This window comes from Solanum pennellii, chromosome 8 (genome assembly GCF_001406875.1).
Source record: "Solanum pennellii chromosome 8, SPENNV200".
NCBI classification, from domain to species: Eukaryota; Viridiplantae; Streptophyta; class Magnoliopsida; order Solanales; family Solanaceae; genus Solanum; species Solanum pennellii.
Genome location: NC_028644.1, coordinates 67206871 through 67234770, shown reverse-complemented (window position 1 = coordinate 67234770; position 27900 = coordinate 67206871). Strand labels below are relative to the sequence as shown.

Below are 27900 nucleotides of genomic sequence, written 5' to 3'. Positions count from 1 at the left end.
AATTAAGTTACAAAAATTCTCTAGTTAATTTGCTCAACATGATTGATTTGATGTAAGAGGGTAAATATTTTACCCTATTTCTTGTAGTAATGTAAGCATAAACCAAGATTCCTCCAATACTTGTGTTTCCTGTTGCTACGTACAAATTTGAAACTGGGTATTTTGGGAACTAATTACATGAAGACTGTTTCAAAAATAAGGTGAATTTCCAATGAAATGTATGAAAATGCCAAAGCTATTAAACATCATCAAAGTAGTAATTGGCCACTATTCAAACATTAATATTGGAAGAAATACTAGAAAAGGAACTCGAAAAGCTAGATGAGTTCTTAAAAGTTTCTTTTCAGTGAAGATGCCGGAAGGACAGTGAGAAGTAAACCCACAGAGTGTGTGAAACTCCACTTAAGCCTTGATGGTAGGAGGGTTCAAGACTCTGTTCAAGGTTTAAAACTAAGAAAAGCTAACGTATATCATTTCACGAAAACACAAACATCCTGCAGTTGCATGTTGCGCTTTTCATACATTTGGTGGTGGCCATATCTTGCCAAACAACTCTTCAACCCGCTTAGCCTGATTAATGTACCCATCCATTCCAATAGTGAGGAGCTCCACCGATGCAGGACCCATAGCCGAGGAAAAGCTATACTGATCCCACTTTTGAAGCTGAAATAGAATAGCATAACAGCAACTGATGAGTGTATTCAATCTAATTTTTTTTGAAACTGATTGTATTAAAACTAAATTGCACTGAGAATATAGAATTTCTAAAAAGTTGCAGATACAAATTCGAATAAAACAATGTTAACACCTCAAAATACTTATGAGGAGAAACACTCCTCCTCAACCTTTCTGTTTTTCTTTTAAGCTATAGGGCAAGAGAGTTATGTTTGGTAACCACAATATTTGCCCCTCCACCCCCCGAAAGCATCATTTCCAACACGCACTAAGGCCCTTTCCTGCCACTTGCCTGAATCCCCCACATCTCTTACACTCAATTTCTTCTCTCTCTTCTTTTTCACCAGTCTTGATTTAAATTTTCCTTCAAATCTTAATATCACATCCTTTTATGTTTTTCTTATAATATAAATAAACACGATGACACCACACACATTTGTAATTGGACTGAGTGAAAGAAATGTACATCCTCCATTTTAATTCATGTATCTTCCTTTCTATCTTTAGTTTCTTTCAAAACACAATAATCACATTGTAAGTTTTTAATTCCAATATCCCCATTTTACCATTAATGATACTCCCTTATAAGAACATGTCATGTTAAACTTCAAGCTCAGCCAAATTTGCACATAAAAAGATAAAATGAAACAGATGGAGTAATTCGTAAATTTCACAGGCAGCAAAGACCATTCTGCTACTTATTTCTCTTTGGGATTAACCTCAACAAGTTTCAGGACATGATTTATATCAGATCCATTTTGCTTTCCCATCAAATGATGTCCCATGATTTCCTTTTGTCAATTGGAAAAAGGCTCCTGAGAATGAAAAATAAAGAGATGGATTTGAGACCATACCTCATCTTGAGTGAAATTGAAGGCAGCTGCTGACTGTGGGGATAATCTTCTTGTAAATGAGTACTTCTCATCAGGTAGGGTCACAGATTCTTTAAGAGATTGCAATACCTTCAGTGGGGTAATAATGTAATCAACCCTGAAGTGGTTAAAAAAGTCATAAGCACCACATATGGACCAGATCAGACACAACAAAGCATTTACGGGTTCTAAGTAAGTCAAAATTACCCCAAAAGGTTGAAGACATCCTGCTTGTTCCGTACTGCAGCAGCCATCAGCTTTGTTTTGTGCCCATACTTGTGGATGTAGTTATAAGTTTTGGTTACCTGAAAAGGTGCAAAGAACACTCAGCACTTGCAAGATGTCCGGGGAAAGTCATACAAGGAAAGGCTCATAATATCTCAGTTCCAGGATTGTCGTCCAAAGATGGGAGAATCCAATGACAACATGGCATAATAACATCAAAAATACAATTGATTAATAAAAAACGAAATCTAAGGAGGCATTCAGGTATTCGTGAGGAGCAAAACAGAGAGACATCTAGCTTGGGTTCTACAGCTGCTATGGTAAAAGAACATACATGTCCATATTTTGTGATATGGTTACGAGCTCCTACGTTTTATATGTAAATATGTTATTCTCAAACCATCTAGATTTGAAAACTAGTCAAATTTAGTAAAGCATCCAAGCCCCCTATAATATTTAAATCCTAAAGGAATAATTATGCATTTGGGGAAAAAATAAGAGGAAGAAGGTGGTAAAACTGACCAAAGCCAACCCTGGGTCTTCTCCTCTTCTAAGAGCACTTTCAACTTCAGAGTCACCAGTGTGATTGCGAGACCAATCCTGAAAATAGAGATAAATATTATGCCAACAGTATTAAAGAAATCCAAACAACACAACTTCTTATAAGAAAAAAGAATTTACCCTCAGGCGACCAACAAAAATCTGAATGACAGAAGCACCAGCTTGAGCAGCAGCAGCAGCTTGACAAAAGCTGAGAAGTCATGACAAAAGTTTCTTATAGAATTAGATAAGACAAGAAAATTCCAAGCTCTCACCTACACTATATACTGCATGTTGACTTTGAATGGAGGAGAAACTTTTTTAAGATACATGTCTATATTACAGAAAGAGTGAGGGAGCAGTATATCAAAACAACATACTTGGTAAAGCTTAGGCATGCATCAGGACTTGAACCAATTTTCCTTTTTCTCATGTAAACTCAAGATCACAACAAAGTATGCTACATGAACCCAAAAAAGTGAAGAACAACAATTACAAAGAGTTTGTCTAAAAATAAAATCTAAATAACTGGAAGAGTATATAGAGTACACATGAGAATTATCTCCATTCACAGCTCTATAGAATTAATGACCAGCACAAAACTCTCATCAATAATGAATTAAATAACATGCTAACAAAGGAGTATGCACAATGCAAACCAAAATAATTATAGGCTTCCACTGTCCATAAAGAATAATGTATGGTCTAATTTAATAGACATGCTATGGAAGGAGGAGGTGGCAGGGAAGAAGGTGATGAAAAATTAGTGCCATACACGGAATATGAACATGAGCTCTTGTCAATCTGTGTGTGAAAGTTAATACCTGTAAACAAATGTCAAATGTGTCTGTATACCTTCAGCTTCGAGCACCCTTGATGCCTCAATTCCCTACAAGAAAGATAAACACTGACAAATGAGAAAGGATAACCCTTCAGAAGAATCAGAATTCAGAACTTTCAGAGGCACAGTTAGATTCAACATGAGTTGTTCTACATGAGACTTAAACAATTATAATTGTCTTATGGCACTCACTTGCCAAGTTGCAGGAATTTTGAACAGCAATCTTTCTGGAGGCACTTCAATTTCGGTATAGGCTTTCAAAAGATCATGCACCTGCAAAGTTAAGTTGAAACCGCTCAAATACTAGCCCAAAAGAAAAAGAAGGAAATTCCACGAGAAAGATAAAGAATGTGATATGGTGGTGACAGGATGTGATTTTACATTTCAAAACATCAAATAACATGTTTATAGCTAACCATTTAGACAATACCCTACAAACGGGCATGTATATGCAGCCATTGGGTGATTCTGATCTTCTGGTATTTTAAGAGTAAAACTTCAAGCTGAGGTTAAAGCTGAATAAATTGGGTTGATTTTTGTTGAAGAAAAGAAGCTTTTTTTTCACTACGCTCTTCAATACTTTTGCAAAAAAAAAAACAGAGAAAAATGCAGAAGCCGCATTTTCCTTGAGAAAAAACGAATATTGAAAAAGTCAGCTTTATTGAGGAACCATATATTTCAAACACAACAAAACCTTAACTACTAATCTAGTATCTTAACAACTGTGCTCAAATTAAAAGAGGGAACTTAAAATTGATAGTATGATACATTTACTGGATAAAAAATAAAAAGATAAGACAACACTAGTACTACGACATATAGATAGTGAGAGAGAGAACTACCCCAGGATTTAGTATATTTTACAACTTCCCACTAACAAGGAAAGTTCTAAGCTAAAGAGAGGGAAATAAGAGTTATCATATTTCTCAAACAACCACCAACTTGCAGGTTAGCGAGCAGTAAGAGGATTGATTCAATTTTTCATGTTTATCATCTATGTATCGGATATTCCAAGCACTCTACATCAGTAAAATGTAGATAAAAGTCCTACCACCATCAATGGGATGGAGAGAACTGTAATTAACAATTTCTAAACCATCAAATGATATAGATATAAATATTAAATAGATCAACGCCTGAGAAAAACGTTGTTGATTCTCTATCAATGACTAAGTCGAAAAAAGTGGAACCAAGGGCCATCTCATGGCTAACAAATTTTCCAACAAGTAATGTTTTTCATTATCTTTCCAGCTACTGTAATGTCCACCCATGTCAGCAAAGTCCCGCTAACAAGCAACCAATAGTGATTGCTGCCACATTTGCTCCCTTGGTGACATGTACCCTCAACCTTATAGTTGAAGGTGGAGGATCCTTTCCATTTCTTCCATTAATTCATCAGTTTCGATCAAGTCATTTCTTTCAACATCACAATTTTATGCTCGTAGAACCCAAAAACTGAGAGCTTCTTTTGAAAAAAAAAAATCCATATAGAAGTTTGTGTTAGTTTGTTATCATAAATCAGAAACTGAAACTTTGTTCAAGAGTCTTATGAATGTATATTTCCTTGTATTATGATACAGACAAAGGAAACACTAATATGAACTGTTATAATTATATACTGTGTTCAAATATTTACTAAATTCTCATTATTAAATTGCCTGGTCAACGCCTGGGAAAAGACTAGCCCTAAACAGATGAATCCTAATCCAGAGGCAGATCAAAAATTTATACTTGACCGTTTCAACCTTTTATATTGTTAGTACTGAACTTATTGGACTTTCCGATACAATGTGGTTATAATTTAGAATTTGTTGAAATTTTAGTGGTTTTTTCATATTGAACATATTATGTTCATTTGAACCCATTGAACATAGTTTTCATCAGCTCCTCCTAACAAATACTGAATTACTGATACTGATTTTCATTACTACCTTTCGCACAATGCCATGTGTGTCGTATGCGAGGCGAGCATCCACTTCAGTAGAAACTCGACCAGGCACAAGCTTTGCTAGATCACCACCAACGTGTGCTAAAGCCTATTATCACAACAAACAATAGTTAACACAATCATTTGACTACAAATATACTATAGTACACATAGCTAACATAATAAAGGCACCAACCTTGTTGAAGAAACAAGACATCTGAAGATCAGAACTCTCCAATCCATAACACTCAGAATCTGATAAAGCTCTGTCTACAGCACTCTACATCCAATATATGCACTTCGGTCAGCACAAAATCAAATCAAATCAGTATCTATTCGGATCATATTCTTAATTTTTTACTCTGTCTTCGCATTATATCTACTTGATATATAAGTATAAAAAAGTGTATATTTCATAGTATTTCTAATAGTTACTACTCCTAATAATTACCTTAAATTTTGTATCAGGAAGACCACATATGCCTAAGAGCAGAGAAGAGCTTACTGTACCAGCAGTTGGAGGAAATCTATAAATCCGAGAAGCAACAAATAAATATACACACATCAAATGAATATCGCTCATAGAAGATTACACAAAGCAAATCAAAAAAGCACACAACTAACTTCTCGAAATCATCGAAAATGACTGTATCTGGAACGATCTCACTATGACTTGCTACAGCATCCAATTCAGTACTCAAACCTAAAATCATTCCAAACAATTCACCGATCTCACTGATTTGTCATCCAAAATCACTGAAAATTCACCAATTTGACTATACATATCGAAAAATCATGCAGTACCTGTATCGAGAGACGAGGAGAAGCCAGCGGAAGCTCGGATTAGAGGAAACGACCGGCCAGGCTTGAAAATCAAATTCGGCTTCGCAAAATTAACTGCATTTCTCAGTTTTCTGTCCTGTTCGATTACATATACAAATCATTGAACGTTCAAATAGGAACATTACACACATACATAGAGAGAGAAAGAGAGAGCGATACCTGGAGAGCTGAGGAAGATGAGAGAGAGGAGTACAGCGGAGAATGCAAAGAGGATGACATTTTCAACTGAGAGAGAGAGAGAGTGTGTGTGAGTGAGTGAGTGATGATTGAATCAATCCGAGCTTTATATATTGAAAATGGAGAAAAACTGAGGGTGTACAACTGTTTATGCGCAACGTATAGTTCAATATGGGAAATTGACTATTGTCTTGGCATAACGAAATGGATAAAGCCATAAAGGAAATATTAATATCATTAGAAACTTTTATTCTGATTTTTTGGTAAATAATATTATAATACGTGTTAATTTATATGATATCATTTAATTTGATACATAATTTACCAAATAAAATAACAGTTGAATATATTTAACAACTTATCCTAGTAGAATTACTTTAGTACTAAATCCCTACGTGGGTTAAATAAGAAGAGTAACATTTTTATTTGGAAAAAAATCGAAAAAAGGATTATCGAGACACTAAACATATTATTTGCAAACAAATGTTGCAATTAAAGCACATATAATTCCCTAAATAAATTACCTCAAATTCGAGTTTATGAAAAATATATAATAAGAAGTATTTTCCAAACATGAATCTTACTTAACATTAAATTAAATTATTCAGATTTTTTTTTTAAAAAAATTAATCGAAATATTGTAGGAATATATAGTGAACATCGAAAGGATAATATAGTATAGACTATCACACAAGTATAACGATGATAGTGATGTTTTTCCTCGCATTCTCCGCCTAGCTAATTGTATTTTAATAAATACTTACCGTAATTTCACTAAAGGAGCAGATATACAACTCTGATACAAAGTAAACCAATTGATGTGAATGGGCCTGGATCAGTACTGAAAAAACAGTCCAACACTTAATCAAGGGTGTGTTCGATATGACAAAAAGAAATTGTCCTAAGAATATTTATAATATAGACAAATATTATGAGAACCGAAGAAGGATAGAGGATGTCAGCTGAGGGAAAGATTATGTATGTTCAAATATGAAACTTGTTTCCCATATAATTGAAAAGTTATTTTCCTCATTTATAAAAACTTATTCAAGTTGAAAAATATTGACCGACCGGACATGAAAATTGCATAGAAATATACTTGAAGAAGAGGAGATGAGTTCACTTTGTCAATGCAAATTCACACTAAAAATCACCAAGAAAATATTACAAAATAACAAAATGTGTTCATGAGAAATACATATTTGTAAGAATAATGGGCAACCTATTACTACTACCAACTCAAGAGAAAAGGAGGTCATCCTTTGAAGACCTTACATTACCAAAATAGGATAAAAACTAAAGAACATAAAACCAAAGTAACAAAAGAATGGAGCTTTGCAAAATTTGAACCTTCAACAAAACAGTAAACAAAGATTGAGAGATGACTTTTGGCTTATTCATATATATAAAAAAATAATCTTGAAACCTAGTACCCATTTTCTATAAACCTAACACTATGGAAATTTCCATGTAGCTCTCCTCATGCTTTTTTATATATCATCATCTTCAACTTCCATCGTTTTCGCAAGACATTCCAAGAAATTTTTCACCTGCATATATTCGAGTTTCATGACTTTGGATTATACGATTTATCAGAGAGAAAAGACGTTTTTTAACATCCGTAAACGAAAAGTTGGCCAGACCTGTGAAGTATCCTTGAGAGAAAAGGATGCATTGCTCTCTTTTGGGGTAGTTGAAACAAGAATTCCATATCCTTTATATTTCCCCCTCAATACCTGGGGAAAGAAAATGTAGTCAGCAAATTATGATAACAAACAGAAAGCAGTTTCTTCGTTATCGGATACAGATGCATGCTCACCTTGAATGCATCTTCGTCTGTTCTATCATCTCCAATATATATTGGGAGCACGTCTCTGGGGTTACTAAAACCTGCATCGTTCCGTATGAATTTTCTTAACAAATGCACAAATCTGAAAAGGACAGTTCGACAACCCTGCCTTTGCTAATTCTATGTTCACTGCAGCTATTTACTTTAGTCCCTTAGGAATTCGGTGAGGGATGAGAGGAAAGGAGCTACATACCTAGTGATTCCAGCAGAAATTCAACTGCTTTTCCTTTGTCCCAGTCAATATCAGGACGGACCTCTAAAACCTATTCAAGAAAGAAAAAACATAAGGTGTTATAGCGTCGATTTAATCATCAACATAATGTTGCAATCACAAAGATTTGAGACGGAGAGACTTCAGTAGTGACACCAAGTTAGTTACCTTTCGCCCATGAGTTAGCCGTAGCCGAGGGTAGTCTTTCAAGACATCATGGACATATTGTGCAATGAGAGACCAATTCTGCGATCAAAATGAAGATCATTAAATATTTGTTCTGTTTTTAACAAAGGCAACCTTCAGCATTCAATATAGAACAACAGCAGATAAAGCTGGCACTCACATTCTCATCTACATTACGGTAATGTACAGAGGCACAAAACTTATGGTGCTCAACTTTTGCACCCTTAATGTCTTTAGTTTTTTCGACAAGGGTTTTAAAAACCTGCAACGTAGTCAAGCAAGTTAACATCTTCAAAATATCTTAACCTTTCCTAAGCCAAAACAAGAATTCATCTACTGGTTTAAAACGCTTTTAGAGAGAACTTCTAAAGCACCTCATCAATCATTGATAAAAATTTACGCGCAGGCTGGAACAGATTGACTTCCTTGCCCTGCTCACAAAAAAAAAGGTGGACAGAAATAGTTATAAGAAGATGACCAAGATACAACGTTTACAAATAATGAAAGGAGAATCTCATAAAGCAGGTAATACCTGCTGGTCAGTATCTTTAATACAATTTGAATTGTTAGCAGACAACGTATTCTTGATTGGCAACATGATGTCCATACCATGGCTACCGGCATAATAGAGTTCCGTTAGACCTACCAGCTCATAAACCTGTAACAATAAGAACATAAGTCACTTCTGCAAATGAAGAGAGAGATCTAAAATGTACATGGATAACAACTTGAATTAGTACTCATTAAGCTAAAAGTCACCTTATCACGTCTTCTCCCACTGATGATTGCTGTTGGGAAATACTTTGCAACATTACTGACAACAGAACGCATCTGCACAACATATATTTTTATGTGAACATCTACAGATAAGCATTGTATCCGCTTATGAAAGTTCGATGTACCTCATTGGACATAAAAGCACGGTCAGGGTCATCAACGATAGGAGAAAGAGTTCCATCATAATCTAAGAAAATCACTATCTGTTTATTCCTTGCTTGCCTCATAATTTGCTGAAAGCAGTTGAGAGCTGATGGATACTTTATCTGGAAAAAGGAAATACGAAGCTTTGGTGAAAACAGAAATAAATAGGCCAAATGTGCATTTGGTAAAAGTTTTAACGCACCATCCAAGAAAGGTATGTAACATCAGCATCATCAGAAGAAACATCAATGTTTACATCCTTCAGAATCTTCTTCCTAGGAGGTGAAGACGACTTCATAGCGTCAAGCCAACCATTGGATCGAACATCATCAAGCTTCGCTGGCTTTTTTCTAGGAATTGATAGCACACTAGTGGAGAATGAAGGCCCAGATTGTGAATAAGGAAATAAACTAGAATGGATTCCCAATCTGGACTTGTTCAACGGTGAAGGATCAGTAAGAACTGGAGAAGCTTGTGCCGAATTCAAGTCCATTGCAACACTATGGATTCGGCAGAGTTTGACTATGCAATTGATAGGTATGCAGTTGATACTTTATAGTGGATGTTTGGGAGTAGCGAATTTTTAACCAACCCTTTTATCAATGAAAAACCACCTCTTCAAAGTTTTCTTATCACTACTACTAGGAATGGATTCCATTAAGTACGGGCTTCCTGCAATCTGTAGAAATCGCAAAATGTCAAGCAATTTGATTCTGAAATTAGTTGTCTGATATTAGACGGACAGAATTTCATTGAGCAGTACCTCATCTCCTGAACCACACTGCATTTACACTAAGAAACAAGACATTTTGGCTCAAAAATTAGCTGAGTCTACCGTGTCTTCCTACCTGGAAAAACAAGTTAGCTATGTGTCTGAACAAACATTATACGACCTCTTATAAAAATTATCACCATTACAGAGCAAGGAAAAAAAATGGAATCATTTCATGTTAACAGGGAAAAAGGCAAAAAATAGAAACTTGAATCTTTACTAAATGCATTTTTATTTGAAGAAACAGAACACTCCAAAACTGAAGTAACACCTTATTCTGCTCTTGTATAATAATCCATTTCATGCTAAAATGTTGGGAAAATAGCTGTTCTACATAAAGATTAAGCTGTTTTCTTTTTTGCAGAAACCAAAATCAACCAGGACTAATCTTTGAAGATAATCTCCAAGTATCTTAATCTCGACAATGCTTTTGGAAGAAAACAGTGAAAACAACCGTGAACAGAAAGGTATCCATTTAGCTAGAGACGAATATGTGGGGATAATTCGGTGTGGGTGGCTGAGTGCACAGTTGTTTTCAACTGATGAAAAATGAACACGTGTCCATTTTTCATCTACACGTGTACATTTTCAACTATGTGTGTACATTTTCAATCTCGACATTGCTTTGTAAAAAAGCAGTGAAAACCACTGTGAACAGGAAGGTATCCATTTTGCCAAAGATGAATATGAGGGAATAAGTCGGTATGGATGCACAGTTATCTTCAACTCATGAAAATGTACACGTATAGTTGAAGAAGTATACGTGCAGTTGAAAATTATCAAATTTGTCTTTTTAATTAATAAGTTTGTATATTGGGAAAAGTGGTAATCTATATCTATCAACTTTAAAATCCCATACCCACATTTATAGTACAAAATCAAAATCCATATTTTCCTCTTGGAAGGTTGTAGGAGTACAAATTAAAGGGCCTACTGTTTCAGTTGGGAGAAATGGTTTTCTAGCCCCTTCACCAACAAAAACTAATCTTATGTCCTTTTATCAGAGATCTTTACTATTACACGTACGAAATATGAAAAGGTCATTTTCTTCTAATCAAATTGAAGAGAGCAAGAAATCTCATTTCCTCATTTCAGCCTAAGTTAACGTAAATATGGAAGATGAGCAGGTATGCTAAACTCATGAAAATGTACACATGTACATTATTCAATTACACGTGTACATTTTCAACCATACATGGACATTTTCATGAGTTAAAAAACAAACTGTGCACCTACACCAACTTATCCTCACATTCATTTAGCCAGAGACGGATATCTAGGGACAAGTCAGTGTGGGTAACTTTACCTCATAAAAATGTAGCGGTATAGTTGAAAATATACGCGTCTAGTTGAAAATGTTCAAGTGTAGTTACAAAAGTACACGTGTAGTAGAAAATTGTTAGAATTTGTCTTCTTGATTATTAAGTTTACATAGTAAGCAAAGTGGAAATCTCAATCTGCTAACTTTAAATTCCCATATCGGCCACCGCATTTGTTATTTGATAGTGTACTTACTAAAGGACCTACCTGCTTCACCAGGGAGAAATGATTTCCTTGCCTTCCATAATTTATTATTATTATGTCTTCTCTACAGGCTATCTTCATGTTTACACGTAAGAAATTTCAAAAAGTCATTTTGTTCCATTCAAATTGTAAGAGGGCAAGTGATCTCATTTCCTAGTTTCAACCTAAGTTAAGGTTAATACGAAAGAGGACCAGGTGCACTAAACTTTTTAAGCTTACAGCTCACATACAGAACAAACAAAAATTTCCATCTTTCCTATTGTACCTCATGGAAAGCGACCGAATGAAAACTACAAAAGTAATTAATTCACTCTTTCCCAACAGCTAGAAGATGGATTTTTTTAACTTCCCTGTCACAATTCAGTTCAAAATAAATGCTAAGATATACAGAAAACGCATCAAGAAGATCAGATCTTGTCACACTGACTATATTTGGAACCCCACCAAGAAACAATACAATGGTCAGGTTTAATTATGAAGACATCACTAAGCTTTAAGTCGTTTCTCATCAATTAAATCCCCTTCACCATAAAATTGTACAGTGCAAATAAAGCAAAAACGATTTTTTCCGCTATGTATAAGCTGTTAAACTGCCTCAACATAAACAACAATCTAGTACAATAGTAAGGGGGGTTCAAAATTTTGCTTATGGTCATAGTTTCATAACCCAATTTTGATATACTAGTACTACTTCCGTTCCAATTTCCATAACTCTTTAATTCTAACTTTTCTAGTGTCGTTGAAGAGGTAAATACTTCTAAGGAGAGATACAAAGGCGATGAAATCGGTGAATAGTTTATGGAATACCACCAAACTTTTGTTTTTTGGTTTCCATCATAGCAGAAAAGAACAAAAGCCTTTTTTATCAGCAACAGTACATTTCAAAAGTAATCAATGTCAAGCTGAAAGACTTGACATCTCAACTTACCCTACATGATTTTTTACTTTTTCCAACTAAAATCTCAGATCTGAAAGCCAAACCAAAATTAAATGAATAAAAGGAAAAAACATTACTATTGATTCAAGTAATGCCATTTTTGTACTTGAAATGATATGACTTCCCAACCTACATGTCAAGACAACCTACTTTAACCCCACCATTATAGTTCAAAAAAAAAAAAACTTCAATACTAATGAGCTTATTGAACTTAATTAAACCTTTGTTAACACATATTTAAGCCAATTCTTGATCAGAACTTGATAACTCCAAGTACACTATATAAACTTAAGATCAGAGAGCAAGTTTGACCTCACAAGGCAATAAAATTATATATAAAATAAGGAAATAATACCAACCTCCGTCTCAATTTATGTAGTTAACACTTTCCTTTTTTGAGATTCTAAAATAAGCATATCATTTAATCATATGAACATAGCAAAATTAAAAATTTTAACTTTTACGACTTCTTGGTTAGTCTATGAATATCTAAATTTTAATTTTATATATTTAGTTGATCTAATCTAATTTAGCTTCGAATTTTAGTCGAATTAACACTCGATTACCAAAAAGTGTTGCGTAAATCGAGACGGAGGAGGAGGAGTTAAGGACCTCAAAAAGCAATATTCACTTGAATCAAAAACAAGAAAAAAAAATGTCAGTAAAAGGCAGTGACCAGTTAGTAATTCAAACGAGGCTGTGAATTAATTAATAACTAAAGAATCATAAGCTGACTTATTGAAAACATGTTATGCTTAATTACTGCTTAGTTCCATTTTCCGCGGGTAAACCACGAAAAAACTGATAATGACGCATAATCAATATTTCAAAATCATACAGCAACCGACAAAAAATAAAATAATTTAAATTACACGACAAAAAACCTAAATTAAGTACACCACCTTCACTATTTGGTGCTGTCAAATCCATTATTAATAATCCATAAAAGCAAACAACTAAATTTATAATTGTACATAACTCATAAACAAATCACTCAAACAAACAATAACATATTCAGTGAAATTCACGCAAGAAACTCGGCTCGAGTGCAACGAATCAAATTACTCATTAAGAAAAAGGGTAAAAGGATAGAACTCTGCAGAAAGGCCAGAAATGAAACACCTTTCATGGCCAAAAGAAAATTTTACACAAAAAAGGTTAAAAAATCAGTTTTTTGTTTCTTTAGCAAAAAACCCACAACAAAAAATGGCTAAAGTTTTCACCTTTTGCATGCCCAACTATGGAAAAAATACATAGAATAAAACAGGGCACCCATGAAAAGTACTAAAAATATATAAAATTTAAACAGCATTACATGATGAACTAAAAAAATGTAATCTTGAATCAAGAAAATAAACCCCACAAGTTAAAAATGTAATCTTGAATCAAGAAAATAAACCCCAAAAGTACCTGTTAATTATATCATGCCCCTTTGAATCAGAAAGAATCAATCTTGAAAATCCAATTCTCAAATGCCTAAAAAAAAGAGTTAAATTCACATCAGATTCGAAAAATAAATAAAGAAAGAAGAGAAAAATAAAGGGAAAAAGATTCTACCTTTAAAAAAGAAACGGCAGCATGAAGTGGAGAGAAAATTAAAAGAGAAAAACCCTAAGAAAATAAAATAGAGAGAGAGAGAGAAAATAAAAGAAATGAAAGGGAAAAAAAAGAAAGAAGAAGGACAATTAAGGTGAAGAAACCTAAGTATATATAGAGTTTTGAATTTGATAAACCCAAAAAAGACGTGCCAAACAAGAAAACCTTTTTCTTTAGTAGCATAATTAGGAGTAGATAAAGTAACTTTTTTATCTAAATTTTACTGATAATACATTAATATCGGATCAACTAATATTTAGTATTAGATCTTTGTAAAATAATACGATGAATTAGCAAGTTATAAAGGTAAAACATGGGTGAGAAAATTGTCGGAGTAAAAGATAAGAATAAGGAGATACCGAAAAATCCCCTTATTTCTCTTAAAAATATGATTTGATGAGTTGATCCTTTTTTTAAGTTAAAAAAATGATTTGATTTTGTTGTGGTTTAAAGTCTATATACAATGAATGTAGTTGTTAGTTGAATGATTAAAATGAGGAAGTAAAATATAAATATAATTAATCGTTAAAAAGTTAAATTATGTAATTAAATTATTTATTTTTTGTTTGATGTTATAGTCGGGATACAAGAATATATATATATATATATATATATATATATATGCTAGTGAGTTAAGTTAAGAATATGTAGTTTAATTTTTTGTTAATTGCTAAAAGTTAAATAAATTAGATTTTGTAGTCGAAAAATATAAATATAGTTACTCGTTAAAGGGTTGAGACGTTGAGTCATGAATTTTTAATTTATTTTTTTTGTTAAACTTTATTTGACTCTTATAGATACAAATATAAATGTTTGTTAAAGGGTGTAACCATTAATATGTAGTTTGATTTTTTCTTTGAGCTTTTTGTAGAGAGATATAATTAGAAAATGTAATCATGAATATCTAATTTGATAATTTGTGGATTTTTATTTGAGTTCTTCGTCCAGAGATATAAATATATAATTTCGTTAGAGGGTGAAATCATGAATTCTAACTTAATTATTTTTTCTTAAATATTGTTGTTTACTTTTGTCATCGAGAATTACAAATATAGACGTTCTCTAGAGGGTTGGGCTATGAATAACTATCTTGATTATTTTTTAGTTGTTATTTGACTTTTATTATCATCAAGAGATATAACATATAGTTGCTTGTGAGAGGGTTGAGTCATGAACATCTACTTTGAGGGTTTATTAAAAATGTTTTGACTTGTATCACTAAGAGATATAAATACAGTTGTTCATTATAGAGGATTATGAATAATCTAGCTAGATTTCTTATTAATTTTTGTTAGACTTTTATTGTAGAAAGATTCAAATATAATTATTCGTTAGAGGATTTATTCATGAATATGTAGTTTTGTTTTTGGTTACTTTTTTTCTCACTTTTATTATTAAGACATACAAATAGAGTTGTTCGTTAAAAGGTAGAGTTATCAATATCTAGGTTGATCTTTGTTAATTCATATTTAATTTCTATCATCGAGAAATACAATACAATTATTTGTTAAAGGACTGCGTCATGAATATCTAGCTTAATGTTTGTTGAATTTCAAAATTACCGTGTAAATATAGTGAATGAGGCTGATTGAGTTCTTGAACTCATATTTAATTTTTAGTTTAATAAGATCATTTAATATATAAACTTCATTAAGCCGATTTAATAATTGCCGACTATACATTCTAAGAATAATGATCTATATTATCTAGGGTTAACTTCCGGAACTTATATTATGTTTTGAATACAAAAAATACATATCAATAGAAATTTGTTAGATTTTGATTCAAATATCCTCTCCTAGTTTCAAATCTCGTAGCTCTAATGAATTTTTCACATTTTAATACATTTAGAAAATTTTCTAATAAAATAAAATATTTTTTTTAAAAAAAATAGTTAAGTAAATGAATATATTTTTAAAAAAAGTGAAAACAATTTTAATACATATGCAAATACGTCGACATACGATCACAACAACAGCTTGCACGCGAATGGCCAAATGAGACGCAGTGCCACGTGGACACTTGTCAACGACACGTGGCAGCCCAACACTGCACGACTGACACGTGGTGTTTGATGATGTGGCGCTTTGAGAGATTTCACTACTTTTCATAAATAGTAATCGATATTCTTTTCCCATATTTTGTCTTGATTAGCAACCAAAAAAAAAACATCAAAAAATTATAATTTTTTTTTTAAAAAATGTATGCTACTTTACACGTGTGATTGTCACGTGTCTTCCAAATCCAAATCTCTTTTTAGTGTATTTGTGTTTATATAATAATATATTTCCAAGTTGCTAATGATTTTTTTAGCATTGATTAATTTAAATTTATATGTTGGTAGTAACTAGTCCGTCGTCTACCTATTTCTGATTTTGTGGTTGTAGTTTTTTAAAAAAATTATATTTGAAATTATCTTTTTTTTTTCTTTTACTTCATTCAAATATCTAAAACATATACTTTCTTAATTAGAATATTTAGGAGCGACTTAAATATATTAGTGATCTAAAGTAAAATTTAAATTGTTGATGACTCTTAAATAACTGATTTCTTCTAGTTTAAATTGATTATATAACTATTCTTATTTGAAAATATTTAATGAGATATAATATTTTAAATATGTCAAATTTTTTTAAATAATTCATTAATTTTTCAAAAAAAATTATTTTTTCTACAAATAATATTCAATATTTGTTAATGTATAATAACTTATAACCTATTATTATTAAAAATAAGATCTCTTAAATTTGAGACCTAAAATACATATTTTTTTAATATTATCAAGCCACGCTTAAAAATATCAAATAATACTTGTTTACCTTATAAACGAATACAGTGTAAAAAAGGTGGATATTGGGACCATAAAGAGGAGCGAGTTTACCGAAAATGACGTGGAATCTTCTATGATCAGAAAGAAGGTTGTTTTTAACGGCGAATGCATGAGTTGCGGGGAGCAATACCGGCTCCGTTTCTAACGCCGTTTCTTCTTTTACCTTTTCCATGCAAAAGTCAAAAACGTTACAAACGAGGGCTATCATTATTATTTAATTTTATGAAGTTTTGGTTCCATCAATTTCAGTTACTCATCGCGTATTAAATTCACTTTTCAACAAATATTTCCAACTACAAAAACATTACTTAATTCCTAAGTTTATAAGCAAACAATAATGTTACTTACATAACTAATACCATTTAGTGTGATTAGATATCGGTCACTAGTTATTTATTAAGGTCAATAATAATATTGTCAATTTATTATTACATTTTTTCATTATATCATAAAATAATACAAACTATTTCTACAAACAGCATGATAAGATACATATAAGATTAATCAGACCACCACTTTTGTTTGATTGGAATCCACACAAGCTAAAATTCAACCCTTAATAGGTTCTAAAATGTGAAAACGTAGACTATATATCCAAACCCCAAAATAGTACAATACATTTTTTTATTATATCATAAAATAATACAAACTATTTCTACAAACACGCATGATAAGATACATATAAGATTAATCAGACCACCACTTTTGTTTGATTGGAATCCACACAAGCTAAAATTCAACCCTTAATAGGTTCTAAAATATGAAAACGTAGACTATATATCCAAACCCCAAAATAGTACAATACATTTTTTCCCCCTCAATATTCTCATAAATGACTTTTTCAACTATGTTTGAAAATTGGCATTAGTAACTTAACTAATTTGTAGCATATTNAGTATGGCTTGCCAGTTTCCAAAATGGTGGCCAAAACCTAAATTGCCAATTCATTAAGTTTAGAGGGGTCCCCACAATATAATATATATAGTATTAGTACTTTAATTAGTTACGTAATAATAATAATAATAATTAGAATTAGAAAGGAGGTTTAGGTATGAAAACTGGGAACCTTACAGCAACTTACGACTAATTAAAAGCTTCACACATGATTTTGAATAGTTGCAAACTTTTCTGTTGTTGTATTATATTAAATTTTGTTTAATTGATTGGTTCTTGTACCACCTCTTTAGGGCACTAAGCAACACAACTTTTATTAATTTTTCCACCACTTGTGTAATCGTTCAAATTACTTTTATTGACTTCTCGACTCACAAATATTTTGCAAGCCTAAGCTATGTGCATTACAAAATTGTAGCCATGTGTTAGTGTGATTCCGTTCATTAGTGATCAGGCGTGAGAGATTGACGATTATACATGTAAGAGTAGGTCAAAAAAGTATTTAGGTGACGTGATTAGACAAGATATGATATAATTGTAATGTAATTATCGAAGACATATTGACTCTAAATAGGATAAAATGATATCTAGTCGAACTGTCTTATCATGATTGTTATCATTATTCACATGCTATCATGCTTTCAAATTTCATTAGTATATGTTAGTTTTTCTTTCTCTGGTTATCATATTACATGTTTTTATTACGATTTTCTTCTACAGTATTGTGTTTACGGCCTTTCATTTTCATACGTGATTTTTTTATCTTTACTTTATGGCCGTGAATCTATTAAAAAGAATTTCAGTTTTTTTTCCCAAAGTTATATTCATTTCCTTTCAATTATTAATAATATTTATTTGAGAAGATTGTCACTTTGTGGTGATGTGACTCTTTTACAGTACGAATAGTTTGGTATTTGTTATATTAAAGTTTTAACAGTAGCCTACCAACCAATTATTTAACGTAAATAGCATACCAACGAAAGTTTAACAGATACCATAATAATGCTTATTCCTACCTAAATTTATTTCTAAATTTCGCATTCTGAATCTTATTTTTCTTTAATTATTATATATTTTCTTATAGTAGTGAGTTTGACGTTTTGGTAGTTAAAAAGACACCAACTTTTTAATTTAATTATTTGTTCTTTTTTATATGACTAATTAGTGTACTTATATGTGATTGTGACTTGCAAGCTACAACCGAAAATATACTAAGAACATATATATTTATATTTTGATGTTAAATTAAACAACTTGTTAACATGTATTTTCCATGTTTGTCATAAAATAGTACTTGCCAACCACCAATCCAGCTCGAAATCTTGAAATATTTAGAAAAAAGAAAAAAGATTGGCCACGAGCTCAACATGGTTGTAATTAATTTGCTTGACGCGCATTTGGACTTGAAGAAAAATAAATAGATCTATGATACCTATTATTATATAATTGAATTATTCGAAATCTTCATCTCTTTGTGAATATTCAAAATTATAAGTTATTTAATTGTCAATATCTAATAATTTAATTATAGATGTTTGAGATGCTAGATTTAAGTATAGATGTTTGAGATGCTAGATCTAATAATTTAATTATAAAACGTTGTCATGTGTGTGTAGGACAAAATAAACTCATTTTAATTGATTGACGTGGACTAACCCAAACTTAGTGGACCCCATTTAAGTTAGTGACGTGGCAGTGACACCATCCCGTCGTGTGCTGACTCACTGCTTATGCGGTGGTTGTCGGCGAAACAGATCGCCGTTTCCCGCGACGGCGCTACGGAAGAGATAACTATACTCCCTTTGTCGGCGTTGAGGCGGTGATACATATCTCTATATATATATTTATTTTCCTTATAGTCTATTTTTTAAAAAATGTTACTTTATTTCTATTATTTTTTTAAATTATAATTTTTTTAAAATTTGGTGAATACAACTACATTCAAAATGTCTCGATAAATTGCGTCTCAATAAAACTTGTGAATGCAAAAGATTCTATTGAAAAAGGAATTTTAATGATTCGCTGGTCGGGATGGCGGAACGAACCACAGATTAATTCATGTATCTGATATCTGAGAAGTCACGAGTTAACCCTACAAATGAAATAGTAATTGAAAGAGTAAATATTCGCTCGCGAAATTTTTTTTATTGCAAAATTTAAGATAATACAATAAAAGACAAAAGGATTTGGTATGATAATACAATTTTTTTTTATTTCTCTTAAGAAAACTATAAAATTTAGTTATCTATTCAAACAAGATATACAAATTACTAATAGATTTAATGAAATCTCAAAGAAGTCCACGTCCAAGGTATTACTCAGTAAATACATATATATCTTAACTTAAGATTTACTATTCTAGCTTAATTTAAATTAAATTTTTTTGAATCCTTTTATTTTCGAAGAGCTGAATGAGCATATAAATATTATTCAGTATTTTGATATATTGCGTAAAGTATGTATTTGAGAATAGAGAGAGCAAGCATTTTTGTATATTTATATTTGTATAGTAGCGCTAGTTTATAGAACAAAGAGAAATTAAATGAATTATCTATGATCTCATTAGTCAGTTCTTGCAAGCCAAGCCTTTTAGTTTCTTGTTGATGTGAAAATGTGTACTTTTCTGGGCTACATGCCTATAGCATGTTGCTTTTGAGAGAAAATCACTTAATTAACTGTTATTTTATATAATAATACTTTTCTCTTAAGCATGACAATTAGTGATGAAATTGTTTGATCAGAAATAAATTATTTTAGTATATATACGAGATAATTTATTCCATCATTAAGGGGTTATTTAGTTAGAAATGAGTTATCATATGATTAATTTTTAGATTAATTATCCAGGAATAGCATGTATATGAGATAATTTATCTCATTACTATGTCATAAATGACGGGATAAATTATTTCAAATATGGCAATTAAATAAGATACCAAAATTTTATCTCAAGATTATTTATTCTTATCGCTCACATTAAAAGATTCCTATGGTATAAATAGTGCGATAAATAATTCAATAGGGCTTAATAATACTACATCAAAAATGATATTTAGTGGCAGTTAGTTAATAAATAGCTTAATTCCCAATTTGCCACTAGAGATGTATTTTAACAGCAATTAACATTATTATTATTATTTATTATTATTATTATTATTATTATTATATAAGTAATACATACCAACAATCAAATTTATGATAAAATAATCTTACATTTTATTCCAAAAATTGACTATTATATTCTTATACTCATATCAAACTACTCCTAACAGAATTGGTCAATTAATAGGTGAGTAGTAAGCATTTTGGTTATTTAGATGGACTTCTATTAGTTGTCTACAGACTACACATATTGTTTGTTGAGTTGGTTTGATTTTCAACATTTCAAGGGTAATAATGGTACTATTGTTTTCAAGTTCATCAATTATTTATGAAGAAAAAAGTTGACATAAAGAAAATTATATGGACTTGAAATTTACCCTTCTTCTACGTTTTATTTGCTTGACCTACTGCACTTTACGGGTCAGCTCAACGTAATTGGGGGTTTAAATCGAAATTTTAATTCGCGGTCTAATATAAATATATTTCATATACGTATTTATTATAAAAATTACACTATTAAGATGAAAATTATTAGTACTTAATATTATTTTTTCAGTGACTAAATTTAGATAAGATTTTATCAACTCATCATTGAAAAACATCTTTAAGTGAGACAATTATTATATGTATTGTCAACATAATGATACAAGTAATAAGTTGATAAATATTAAATAAAGATGAGAATTAGAACCATAGAATTTAACTCAAAAAGTTGGTGACTTGGTATGACCTCATTTTAATATGCTTAGAGTAATGCTTGAGACTAAAATTAATAAGAAATAAAAAAAAATTGTAATTCACTTTTGTAACATTTTTCATTGTTAATTCTCATTTTTAACAAAGTACTTCACAAAAAGTGAATAAAATAATTTATTTTTAAAAAATTGTACTTTTTTATCATAAATAATTAATTTTTCTATAAAAATTTTAACATATAATTTATTCTTGATAAAAATTTGGGGTCCCCAAAATTTGGAGGCCTAAGACAAAGACTTTATATTTTTATGCATAGAATCGCTCATGACACTTCATCGAGTATTTTATAATATTTATTGGATAATTTTAATTAACACACTTAAAAATCATTTAACAAAGCATATAAAAATAATATTGAAGATAATATGTTAATAATATAATATTGAAATTAGTTATGTTTGAGACTATTCTTTACATGTATTTATCCATGTAATCGTTGTCCATGCATTGCTCAGTACAGTAATATCATGGTTTGCATTGTATAGATGTATTATACCTCTATAATATAATACTCAATAGTCAAATATGATATATAAGTATTAATTATATATAAACTCAAAATTCTACCCTAACTAAATATCAAATAATATTATAGCTAATATATCCTACCAAATAATTTCTTATCTATGTTAATTGATAAAAGAATCTTTCACGAAACATATATTAGAAAATAAGTCATTTCTTGGTGTTTGATCGTCACATTTATTTAATTTTTAAGAAGATAAGTGTTATTATTTTAATGTCCTTCTCAATATCTCACTTTCTCAATTTAAAGTCACTTTTACTGCTTTAACTAACACTTAGAATACTCATCATAACACTATCACATAGCATTCTGATGAAAATTTTAGTTTGGATATAAAAGATTGGTAATAGTGTGATATATTTTTACGGCAAAAAGAGCGCTAAAGTTTATCGATATGATTAAATGTCATTAGATTTACATCACTAAAATATTATGAATATTTATAAAGAGTGTTACTTTTAAAAAATACAATTAAGGGTAATTAATTAAATTTATTACTGTTAATTAATTATTATTAAAAAAATTTTTGATAGTGTGTGGATCTACTTTAGAAATTAAAAATCCATAATATATAATATGATTATATTAAAAATTATTTTTTTTCACTAACTTGCCTCATAATTGATCCTTGAAAATTAAGACTAAAAGATAAAATGATTAATAAGTAAATTAAAAAACATTGATATAGACAGTACAAGTGGTTGATCGTGGCTAATTAGTTGTTGCCTTTTTAACTACTACTAAAATAAGTTTCTTTTCTTTTTTTCGTAATCTCATATTCGATATTAATATTAGAGTTTAATTAAATTAAATTTTATATATATTATTTCTAGAGTTAATTTTACAATGTTTTCAAAATAATTTTTCATTAATGATATTTTAAATTTAAAATTATAATTAAAAATAAAAAATATCAATCTTAATTATTTCATCACAAATAATGCGAGTATTATGGACGTCTAACAATTATTATAAATTAGTTTAAGCCTCTCGTGCAACATGTTCTTGTTCCCTAACAAACAGAACAACCACGCACAACTAATTAATTATACATCAATGAATTTTTCTCTTAATTTTGCTTGTCTAAATTTCCTTCAATTAATAAAAATTCTTAACAAAGTGGGTAATTAAATTTTACTATAATCTATCTTAAGTGGTAAATAGACTGAAAAATTATGAGATAGGTTAAATTTTGACGGTATATCTATATACATTAAATTTCACGTCTTTTGACATACGGTAAAGAGTTAACACGTCAGTTGAGGGGTTGCCAAAACTCTCAATGGTCTAGTGTTTGACTCCAATTCATTTTTTTTCATTTTTAGACAATTTGTTATGTTGTTTAATTTTGACACTCTTTAATAAAAAATCTGGCTTCTCCACTATCTATCGTTATTAAATTATTAATTTACTCATTTACATTTACTTCAATCTTTTTTGCGATATATCATAATTCGAGTCCATTACATTTCACGCCCCTAAGTCTTAAACTCTTTCCTCTGTCAAAAAATCATGTTCATGATCATCTCTAAACTACAATTATTTTAGATTTTTATAGATAAGTGTATAATATTAATAGCAAATTATAGATAAAATCTCACATGTATCTAATCGAATTGGAGCAGAAAAAAATATCTTAATAATTCACTAGTTGCTCTAACATGACCTTTCCAGTATTAAGACGTTTTCAAAGTCACAAAGGGCCATTTTTGGTAAGGTAACAACTTACCAAATATGAACAATTATAACTAAATATAATTTTTGTGCAGCATTAATTCTGATCTTTCTGCTAAAAATAACAAAAAAAGAAAAACACGTGCATGTGCAAATAATTTAATTTCCTAATTAAAGTTTTTGTCTATTCCAAGTTGACCTGAATATGCTGCAAATTGTTCACGTTAATTTGTGCCTGATTTTGTTTGGCAGAAAAAGAATTTAAAAAATTTGTTATTACACGTAACGTTTTTCAGGTACGTTATCAAACTTTTTCAGTTTTTTCAATTCATTTTTATGGTGAACCATACAATTGTTTCAGGTGTTTGAGCATGCGATTTGAAATCACAATTTTGAATAAGAGTTTTAATATATATTGTGATTTCAAAATGTTTTAGACGTAAAATTTGATCCAGAAGTTTATATGTCGGAAGAAATGTATATCCTACTTTAGATTTTGCTAAAGGACTCATGCTTCCTTGATGAAATTATTCGTCCCACGTGAAAAGTTAATATTTTAGAATAACTAGTTACTAGGATCTTTAATAAATTAGGTATTCGAAAGTTTGTAATCATATAAATTTATTTATAAAAGGCACAATGAGACGTGATTAATCACTGCATGCGCCTTGAGACATTTTGATACTTTGCTTTATGAACTATGATTTATTCATTAGTTAAATTTATATACGAACTGGAGATGTCAATTTCAATAGATTTTCGACTCAAATAAACGCATATCAAAATGAGAAAAATATATAGTACCAGCTTGTTGCTCTTTTTTTCTTGGAAAATTTTCATGGAATATAAAAGGGATGTACAAATAAAGCATCTTTAAGAATTAGGGAACACCTGAATGTGAAAAAGATTCCATTTATTGCTAAATTAAGCAAATTTTAAACATTTGGATAACAAGTTTGATTGATTAATTATAAACCTTTTGTTAAATTACATAATTAATTCTAAAAATGTGTTGTACTGTCCTTTTGCATTATTTTAGCGTAGTGGACTAATATGGAAATATAGCTGCAAGAGATCTTCACTGACACAAGGCAAAGTTTTTTTCTATTCATAATAAATAAACACCATTTGCCCATGTGCCCTTCTGTTCTATATTTGTTTACAACATGTTGTACATTTAATTTACATACTTTGTAGTACGCCACGATATCAACAACAACATACTCAGTGAAATTTCATGAGTGAAGTTTGCAGAAGAATATAGTGTATGCGCAATTTCACTTCCTATCTTATAAAGTTAGAGATGCTATTCCCGATAAACACCTTTCAATAATCTGTCATCTTGTCATGGGCTTTTGAGGAGAGGACAATCTTTTCATAGTAAATCATGGACTTAGATTATTGGGCCATGGATTGGGTTTAAAAGTTGAAAGTGTACATTGAGGATTTAATTCATATAGGACAACTAGATACTAAAAGGCCTAATCAACAACCCCACAAATTGGTTGTGTCCATGGACATTTTATTGAGAGAGGAGAGATTGGTTCACACTCGAGTGTTACGGTCCAAGCCCATGACATATATTATTCTCTTAGGTTAATCAACTTACAGTTTTATTTCTTGAGCTATACCATCATCGAACCTAAAAGTTTTCATTATCTTCTATCATTCAGTTCTTAGAAAGTTCGCAAATCTTAAAGCCTCTCATTCCTTCTCTTCAACTCACCCTTCTGCTCGATCCTGTGTCATGAGGGTCAACTGAATCAATATTTTTTCCCTTTTATTAAAGAAAAAAAATATTTGAATTTGACCCGATCCATTTAACACATGCACACAGTTGGAAGTTGTGATAATGCTAAAAACTAACTTATTAATGTTGAAAGGCCTAAAACATAACAAACTCCATTTTGTGTATTATTTCAATCTACTAATTTCATCTCCATACACAATTGCATTACAAACTGAACAAAAAATTGGCGGGAAAAAAACAGAAATGAAACATTAGCTAGTTAATACTGCAGTCTTAATCCTTTCGAGAAGCAGAAATTAGTGACTAATTTGTAGAGATTAGTGGCTTAATTTAGATCAGTGCACAAAATTAGAATCTGTTGCACTGATTCTTCTTCTGCAAACTATAATTCCAAAGAACACTTATCAAATTGACTGAGCAATTCACGATTTCGAAACCCAACAAGGAATTGAGCTAAAGCTTCGAGAAAAACCGCCGCCTGATTAACATCCATCACGTTCAGTATATCGGAAAGTACACTCCTCCGTAGCCTATTTGCATCCACAAAAACTCCGACCAGTTCTTCCATCTCCGCCGCCGCTGATTCTCCCACAACCCCTTTCATCTCCTGCTTCCTCCCTTCACATTTCCCCCATTCCACCGCCATTTTTTCGACGAACTTCGCCTGCGCGTCGCGTGCACGCGCCGCCAGTGCAGGCACCATTAGCCTCAATCCGCACTCGATTTGATCGACCCCAGTAGTTAATTTCCTCGACGGGCTCTTCCACGCCATTACCACATGCCAATTTTGCAGTTTGTCGAATATACCTGAGTCAATTTCGGATTCTGAGTCGCCGATAAATGAACGGAGGAGATTTGTGAAGAGGTATGGGTGAAGATCGCCGAGCCAGAGGAAGGGTTTTTCAAAGGGGTTTCGCCAATCTGGGTAAAGTACCTGAGATACGTCGTTTGCGGCGGCGAGATCTAGGGCTTCGTAGTATTTAAGGAAGTGACGGTGCATTACCTCGACGTGGGAAGCTAGGAGAATCGGACCGGAGGTAGCGGATGATGACATGGCGTGACGGAGCTGAGGGAGGAGAACGTTCTTGAGAGTCTTGAACCATCCATCGTAGTAATCTTTGAATGGCTTCGAAGATTTCTTGAACCCAAAATGAGCTGAATTGAAATGAGAAACAAAAACGAAAACTTGTTAGTTTCTTGAGATTGAATGTGTACAATGTGCTAATGGAAGAGAAAAAGTACTTACCTATGGCTTTGAACATCTTTGAGAATAGAAGGAATCGGCTCTGTTTTCGTTTCTTCTTTAGCAGAAAATGAAGGTGATGAAGCGAAGAAGAAGAAGAAACAGAGTTCAAACTTAGCGGGTAATATTATTGGTTTATTTACTCTGATTTTATATGGGATTCTATTGGGCATTGGGCCAATTAGTTAGCGAAGCTTACAATGAGCCCAATGTACAACTTTTTCGTTTCCGATCCAGATGTCCACATTGAAGTTCTAACTAATTCGCATTGCAAGGTCTATTCCGATAGAAGGATTTTCCATCAAGATAAACTTTCATATCGTGCATTGCACTGAGGGTAGGACTAATACCAAAATAAACTTTCATAACCTAGAGGGTGGAATCTAGACGGAAAGAACTCCAAGTAAACAAAGCAAAGGTCATTCGATTGATTTTAAGCTAGATGAGAAGGCAAATCAACCATTCGAAGAAGGGAACTATGATTAACTAGATCGTTAGTGACCAAATGACGACGTCGACATAAAAAAAAAAGATAAGATAGGAAATGGAAGTATGATAGTGCTAACTCTGCATCCGCGGCTATTTTAGATCTTTTTAGAAAGCATCAAATCAATCACTTTTACTGCTTTTAGGCTAACCTTCTTCTGAATTTCTAATATAATTTACTTTTTTACTCAAGGGTCGAATCTCCAAGACCTCTAATCAAGGTAGAGTAGTTCTGCTTCTGCCATACTATTGTACACAATTTTCTTAAGTTTTATTGCACCTAAAATTAAAGAGGAAATTTAACCTAAAATTGCACGTCTTTTTTTCTTTAAAGTCACTAATTTATGTCTTTTAAATAAACTGTTCTTTTTCTTATTTTTTACTCTTTAGTAATTGGACTTATGTTTAGTGAGGCTTAAATTTTTTAGATACTGAAATCATACTCAATTACAATTTTAAGATATTAATAATACGAATATCATGAATAATATCTGTTATGCTCTTTTTTCGATCAGCGGTAAGAAGTTTTTCAATTTAAGTGAC

The 27900-nt window shown here is 31.3% G+C and overlaps 3 protein-coding genes across 4 annotated transcripts; all 3 read right to left on the bottom strand.

Moving 5' to 3' along the window:
• Positions 1-110: 110 nt before the first annotated feature.
• On the bottom strand, positions 111-6296 carry LOC107028986 (transaldolase). The gene is made up of 13 exons (XM_015230254.2): positions 6083-6296; positions 5885-5999; positions 5705-5783; positions 5532-5607; positions 5277-5360; positions 5085-5189; positions 3346-3426; positions 3137-3201; positions 2454-2523; positions 2295-2372; positions 1755-1852; positions 1530-1665; positions 111-663 (listed from the first exon to the last, which is right to left on the bottom strand). Exons 1-13 carry the CDS (start codon positions 6140-6142, stop codon positions 517-519), a joined length of 1194 nt encoding a protein of 397 aa, XP_015085740.1. The 5' UTR covers positions 6143-6296; the 3' UTR covers positions 111-516.
• Positions 6297-7218: 922 nt separating this feature from the next.
• On the bottom strand, positions 7219-14143 carry LOC107027069 (probable trehalose-phosphate phosphatase F). Of its 2 annotated transcripts, XM_015228236.2 has the most exons (14): positions 14058-14143; positions 13911-13976; positions 10031-10115; positions 9470-9946; positions 9249-9389; positions 9106-9177; positions 8879-9004; positions 8721-8777; positions 8507-8608; positions 8329-8406; positions 8143-8212; positions 7920-7990; positions 7744-7836; positions 7219-7650 (listed from the first exon to the last, which is right to left on the bottom strand). In XM_015228236.2, the coding sequence occupies exons 4-14, from the start codon at positions 9758-9760 to the stop codon at positions 7591-7593; spliced, it is 1161 nt and encodes a 386-aa protein (XP_015083722.1). In that variant the 5' UTR covers positions 9761-9946; positions 10031-10115; positions 13911-13976; positions 14058-14143; the 3' UTR covers positions 7219-7590. The 2 variants fall into 2 exon arrangements, with proteins under 2 accessions (XP_015083722.1, XP_015083723.1); XM_015228237.2 differs by lacking the exons at positions 13911-13976; positions 14058-14143 and adding an exon at positions 10311-12442.
• Positions 14144-25771: 11628 nt separating this feature from the next.
• On the bottom strand, positions 25772-26983 carry LOC107028132 (protein INAPERTURATE POLLEN1). Its single transcript, XM_015229183.2, has 2 exons — positions 26875-26983; positions 25772-26783 (listed from the first exon to the last, which is right to left on the bottom strand). Exons 1-2 carry the CDS (start codon positions 26888-26890, stop codon positions 26011-26013), a joined length of 789 nt encoding a protein of 262 aa, XP_015084669.1. The 5' UTR covers positions 26891-26983; the 3' UTR covers positions 25772-26010.
• Between the last annotated feature and the right edge of the window lie 917 nt (positions 26984-27900).

What these genes read in the sequence shown, in the direction of transcription:
- LOC107028986 (XM_015230254.2), bottom strand. Translation starts at nt 6,142, where the DNA reads ATGTCATCCTCTTTGCATTCTCCGCTGTACTCCTCTCTCTCATCTTCC. An exon ending in TTCCTGATACAAAATTTAAG is followed by an intron (nt 5,361 to 5,531) that starts GTAATTATTAGG and finishes TATTGGATGTAG; the next exon opens with AGTGCTGTAGACAGAGCTTT. An exon ending in CATTTGACATTTGTTTACAG is followed by an intron (nt 2,524 to 3,136) that starts GTATTAACTTTC and finishes ATGACTTCTCAG; the next exon opens with CTTTTGTCAAGCTGCTGCTG.
- LOC107027069 (XM_015228236.2), bottom strand. Translation starts at nt 9,760, where the DNA reads ATGGACTTGAATTCGGCACAAGCTTCTCCAGTTCTTACTGATCCTTCA. An exon ending in GTGCTTTTATGTCCAATGAG is followed by an intron (nt 9,178 to 9,248) that starts GTACATCGAACT and finishes TATGTTGTGCAG; the next exon opens with ATGCGTTCTGTTGTCAGTAA. An exon ending in TTTTATCAATGATTGATGAG is followed by an intron (nt 8,609 to 8,720) that starts GTGCTTTAGAAG and finishes ACTACGTTGCAG; the next exon opens with GTTTTTAAAACCCTTGTCGA.